General features: G+C 35.9%; 1 protein-coding gene across 1 annotated transcript; it reads left to right on the top strand.

Annotated features, from left to right (window-relative positions):
* The first annotated feature begins 448 nt into the window (after positions 1-448).
* Positions 449-5,814, top strand: LOC145623902 (phenylalanine ammonia-lyase-like). The gene is made up of 2 exons (XM_081676814.1): positions 449-1,007; positions 3,818-5,814. The coding sequence occupies exons 1-2, from the start codon at positions 607-609 to the stop codon at positions 5,565-5,567; spliced, it is 2,151 nt and encodes a 716-aa protein (XP_081532940.1). The 5' UTR covers positions 449-606; the 3' UTR covers positions 5,568-5,814.
* Positions 5,815-6,241: the final 427 nt, after the last annotated feature.

Genomic DNA, 6,241 nt, shown 5'->3' with positions numbered 1-6,241 from the left:
CACTATACAACCAATATACAATGTTTTTTACACACCAATTATTTTAAAACTTAGTCAAGACTAATTCATCTTCTTCTTTGTAAAAAAATGAATAAAAACTAAATTGTCCATGTTTGACTAATTTAAGGGTGGGCGGATAACATACAGTCATACTTCAACAACCCTTCTCTTGAACTTACCCCATCATTTCCTAGTGAGATGGTCCACTCTCCATCTTCCACCGTTGGATAGATATAATCTAACTCATTAATCAACGGTCATAATTTCTTCCAACCAACCCCTTCTTCATAAAATTAAATATTTAATTTATTTTTTAATTAAAAATTATGGACTCTTTTAGGCCTTGTTGTTTTATCGGCCCACCACTATCCTTACCTACCACACCCAACACCTTCCCCCCTTTCTCTCATTTCTCTAAACTCTATTTATATAGCCCAAACATCCTCTCTCCTCCCAACAAATCAATTTATTTTCCTTACATTACATATTCCATCATACCAAACAACTACTCTCTTAAATTCCTCCCATCATCTTCCTCTTCTTTTCGGCGTCCTCTGTTACTATTTGTGCATTTACATACATTTACAAAAATCCGAAAGATAAATTATGGAGAACCACCAGAGCGGATCACCTGACAATGGTTTGTGCATTGGTGACGGAGTCAAGTACGAGGACCCATTGTACTGGGGAAGGGCTGCCGAAGCCGTATCCGGCAGCCACCTCGAAGAAGTGAAGAGGATGGTTGAGGATTATCGTAAGCCGGCTGTTCGTCTTGGAGGTGAAACACTAACGGTTGCTCAAGTGGCTGCCGTTGCGGCTTCCACCGATGCGAAGGCCGCATCGGTAGAGCTCGCTGAGTCGGCTCGTGCCGGAGTCAAAGCTAGTAGTGATTGGGTGATGGATAGTATGAGTAAAGGTACTGATAGTTATGGTGTTACCACTGGTTTTGGGGCTACTTCTCACCGGAGAACTAAGCAAGGTGGTGCGCTTCAAAAGGAGCTTATAAGGTAACCAAATTACTCATTCTTCTCGCTAATTTTATTACTATCTCCGTTTTGTATTATTTACAACAAAGGATATTACTTGCGATTTGCGAATACATAATTGCTATTTTTTTAATTTTTTTTGAATGGATGTTGGTCACCAAAAAAATTCTAGAATTATGAATTTGGGTTTATTCGTTTTAAGTTTTTAACACTAGATTACTAGATCTTATTTGGTGTACTTACTTTTTCTTACGTTACATCAATTTCGTACATTAAAATTGTGGGACCCTTGAATCATGCAAAAATGGTGAAAAATCTTTTTATATTTCCTTGGTATAAATATTTATTAAATAAAAATGAGTATTTTAATTTCAACAGTTTACATAGGACAAAGAATTTTGTAGTGTTATTGCAGAACACACGGTCTTCAAAAAGATCATAATAATTTCATAATTAATTTTATGTTGGAGTACGACCGACTTGCAGTAATAATTATTTGCTGACTCGTCATTTTCATGAGATTAAAGGTGAATTTCGTTGGACGGTCTTATAACTAATTTCTACTAATTCATCCTACTTATCATATATTTTTTTTAATTTTTTATGAAACGTATAATTGTATAGGTGTATATTAATTAATCATAATAATAACTTGATATACATACTCTAAAATTATACTCTGTACTTTATATCATACTAAAAATGGATAGTAAAAGCTCGAACGGACCTCCATCATAGGAGGAGACCGAGGGAGACGTAGGTTGTACACAAAATTTCAAATGTCGAAATGCATGTGTAAGTTACGATATCCAACTCATGAATACATGATATAGAATCAATAATTAATTATAGTTTATGTATATAAATTCAATAGATGGCGGATTTGTCTGATTAATTGTGTCTAGTAGTGCATGAAATTGTTGAAGCCATCAGATTAACGCTGTATAATAAATTGTTGGAAACCATGTGCAATTTACTATATTGTATAGTCCAGAGTTGACAAAGTTAGTAAACAATATAGCTGATCGAATGAAGGTGATCAAACGGTGGGATGCCAGTTAGATTGGAATCATATGGATGGTGGCACCCCACTATCGAAAATCTTCTTAGAATATAAATTTTGGCTACAATCATTGTCGTTTATGACTCTCTATATGAATAATTTAACTGACTAATTATTAATTAAAAAAATAAATTAATTACTTAATTTGTAAAAAAAAAAAAACCTTAATTCAAGATAACTAGATAAAGCTCGATAAATTAGTATCATTAAGTCCTCTTTATTTATGAAAGTATTGAAAAGACTTGTCAAATTTGTTTGTTAAGCGTTGGTTGAAACTCCTAATAGTAGGTCAATTTGCTTAGCTACTTGTTTATAAAGACTAATCATATAATTGAATTAACTAAATGGGAATTAACTTCTACATATGGTATATGGCCGTACGTTTGAACTTTAAAGATTCACAAAATTCCAAAATTTAAAACACTTGTTCCCTCAAAATTCTGCCAACTTAAATACCAAACTTCTACATAAAATTTATCAATTTATAAATCTATCTTACGATTTATTAGATCAAGATACAAGATATGTTATTGTCATGAAATAATATTCTTCACACATTCACCAACCTCCCTCAATTTTTTTGTTAGCATGATGTTTACCTACTTTTGAAGTTGACAATAGTGCCACACCAAGAAATTATCCTTATGGTCTAGTCTTTCGTTGAAATTAGGTAATACTTGAGCCATACTGGATCGAATACGAATATTAAATATAAATGAAACAATAAAAAAAATCAATTTGACTACTTATTATAAAATTTAAACAATTATATATATCTATATTTTTTATATATTAATATTAAAAAGACATATTAGAGTACATTAACACGCAAGTTTATTAATTTTACGAGGAAAAACTCGTATCGTGAGGACAAGTCTTACACTGAAAAGTTGAATTAATTTCTTTTATGCATGATTAGCTCACCAATAATAACTTGTTCTTTTACATAAGCTTATTATATATATATATATATAACCACTTTCATCCAACAACTCCTCATCAAATATCAAAATATCAGCCATATTATAGAGGTGGATTTTTTGACTGTTGGATGTATGATTGCCAAATTGGTACGCGTCATATCATTATCATGGAATGTGTTATAGAAACCATTATTAATTATTATTATTATTATTACATAAAAGCCGGCAACACGTTATACTCGTTATTTTACTTTTCCACCCTTTTCTCTAGAACTGTAAAATGACAAATATACCCCCACCAATACTCACTTATTGCATAGTTATCCCCGCCGACAATATAAATGGGCACTGCAGGAAATATAAGTAACTACTCCGTATTGAATAGTCTTCTTAATTAAAAGGATTGGTCCCGAAAGTTACTTCCTTTGTGATTATCCAATCACTACTACTCTCCTTCCCCTCAAACCTTCAAAGAAAGTTCTCATTACTTATTTCCACTAATCTTGTCAAGTTGTCTGTGTAATTTTGTTAGATTTGATTCGTCGCCTATATTTAAAACTTCATATTTTTATAATTTTATGAAGTTTAAAAATGATATTTAAAATACAAGGAAAAGTCAATTTGTGTAAGCTTGAAATGATAGATGGAGTACATAATTGGGACAGTATAGTAGTCAATAGCCCCACAATTGAACTAATAATCCTAGTTGAAGTTAACGGTTATAACAAAATTTCTGAAATGATACTTTATTAGCTTTATAATACTTCGTATATGATAAATCATGTGCATTGATTAATTTAATGTTTAATAATCGGATAGAGCCTAATTATCTTATGTTGTAACAGATTTTTGAACGCTGGAGTATTTGGCAATGGAAAGGAAACAAGCCACACATTGCCTCACACAGCAACTAGGGCAGCTATGTTAGTGAGAATCAACACCCTTCTCCAAGGATACTCAGGCATCCGTTTCGAAATCTTAGAGGCTATTACCAGCCTCCTCAACAGTAACATTACACCTTGTCTTCCCCTTCGCGGAACAATCACTGCCTCAGGGGACCTTGTCCCACTCTCTTACATTGCTGGTCTGCTAACAGGCAGACCCAACTCTAAGGCTGTTGGCCCTGATGGAGAGGTCCTTAATGCGGAACAAGCCTTCAAGTTGGCACAAATCAGCTCGGGATTCTTTGAGCTTCAGCCCAAGGAGGGTTTGGCCTTGGTAAATGGTACTGCTGTTGGATCAGGGTTGGCATCAATAGTGCTGTTTGAAGCGAATGTCCTTGCCGTGCTTGCAGAGGTTATATCAGCTGTTTTTGCTGAAGTCATGAATGGTAAACCCGAGTTTACTGATCACTTGACTCACAAATTGAAGCATCACCCAGGACAAATTGAGGCTGCAGCTATTATGGAGCACATCTTAGATGGTAGCTCATACATGAAGGCTGCTAAGGCGTTGCACGAGTTGGACCCACTTCAGAAGCCCAAACAAGATAGATATGCTCTCAGGACATCACCCCAATGGCTAGGACCACAGATTGAGGTCATCCGCTGGGCTACAAAGTCTATTGAGAGGGAGATTAACTCTGTTAATGACAACCCACTTATTGATGTGTCGCGTAACAAGGCCTTGCATGGTGGAAACTTCCAGGGAACACCAATCGGAGTTTCCATGGACAATGCTAGGTTGGCTATTGCTGCCATCGGAAAGCTATTGTTTGCTCAGTTCTCTGAACTTGTCAATGACTTTTACAACAACGGTCTTCCATCGAACCTTACAGCCAGCAGGGACCCCAGTTTGGACTATGGTTTTAAGGGTGCTGAGATTGCAATGGCCTCTTACTGTTCCGAGCTCCAATTTTTGGGTAACCCAGTCACTAACCATGTCCAAAGTGCAGAGCAACACAACCAGGATGTGAACTCCCTCGGTCTCATCTCTGCTCGCAAGACTGAAGAGGCAGTAGATATCTTGAAGCTCATGTCATCTACCTTCCTTGTCGCACTATGCCAGGCTATTGACTTAAGGCATTTGGAAGAGAATGTCAAGCACGCAGTGAAGAACACCGTAAGCCAAGTATGCAGAAGAGTCCTGATTACCGGTGCCAATGGAGAGCTCCACCCTGGAAGGTTCTGTGAGAAGGAGCTCATCAGAGTAGTCGAAAGAGAATACGTGTTTGCTTATGCTGACGATCCTTGCAGCTGCACTTATCCCTTGATGCAGAAGCTCCGACAGGTCCTTGTTGATCAGGCTATCGCTAATGGTGACAGTGAAAAGAACGTGAGCACATCTATCTTCCAGAAAATTGGAGCTTTCGAGGAGGAGCTTAAGGCACGCCTTCCTAAAGAGGTAGAGGCAGCAAGGGCTGCTTACGAGAGTGGTAACTCTGCCATTCCAAACAGGATTAATGAATGCCGGTCTTACCCATTGTACAAGTTTGTCCGCGAAGAGCTTCAGACCAACTTGCTGACCGGAGAAAAGGTGGTATCTCCAGGAGAAGAATGTGACAAAGTATTCAATGCATTGTGTGAGGGTAAGATCATCGATCCCCTTCTTGCTTGCCTTGAGGAGTGGAATGGAACTCCTCTGCCTATCTGTTAATAAGCTTACAAGGTGTTATAAAATCAAGTCGATTATGTACTATTCGTTTCATTTTGTTATAACCTAATGTTCAGAGATTTATTTTGTATCGCGGTTGTTAGAGGACAACATTTTTTTTTCTTACTTTATTTTTCCTCTCTTGTAATGTCAATGTAATGATATGATTATATGTTAATTACCTGTTACTAAACCTGCAAAGTGAGTTCTTAAATCTCAGGAAATAAAATAGCAACACTTCTTTTTTCCATCTAAATCTTGCATACTTGTAATCTAGTTGGATTTACTCTCTCCTTGGTGTCTGATCATTTATAGTCTTAAAGTATATATTAGAACAGAATTTCTGTGATCTTCTGTTTTCAATAATAAGTCAGAATTTTTTTTTCTGGATTCTGTTATAAAGAGTGTTAAAAGCTACTGTCAGTTCTTTTTTGTAAGAGATCAGTAGAACATGTGATGCTTACTCAATAAGGATATACTCCAATTGCTCAAATAGAAAACAGTTGTCGAGCTATTCCAATTTCCAACAATTAAATGAAGATTATGACTTTTTTCCACAAATGTACTCTCGATAATAGTTAAGTTATACAAGTACTTGTATGTATCAATTTTTCATCTCGGTCTTAATATAAGTAGTTGCGTATTGAGACAACTAATCTTAGCCAATACAGAGTACT

Source organism: Chenopodium album, chromosome 3 (genome assembly GCF_948465745.1).
Source record: "Chenopodium album chromosome 3, dcCheAlbu1.1, whole genome shotgun sequence".
NCBI lineage: Eukaryota > Viridiplantae > Streptophyta > Magnoliopsida > Caryophyllales > Amaranthaceae > Chenopodium > Chenopodium album.
Note: the sequence above shows the minus strand (reverse complement) of the source record. Positions and strands in the feature narration are given on the sequence as shown.

Coding starts and splice junctions, on each gene's coding strand:
- LOC145623902 (XM_081676814.1), top strand. CDS start 607: ATGGAGAACCACCAGAGCGGATCACCTGACAATGGTTTGTGCATTGGT. Junction 1,008..3,817: donor CTTCAAAAGGAGCTTATAAG/GTAACCAAATTA, acceptor ATGTTGTAACAG/ATTTTTGAACGCTGGAGTAT.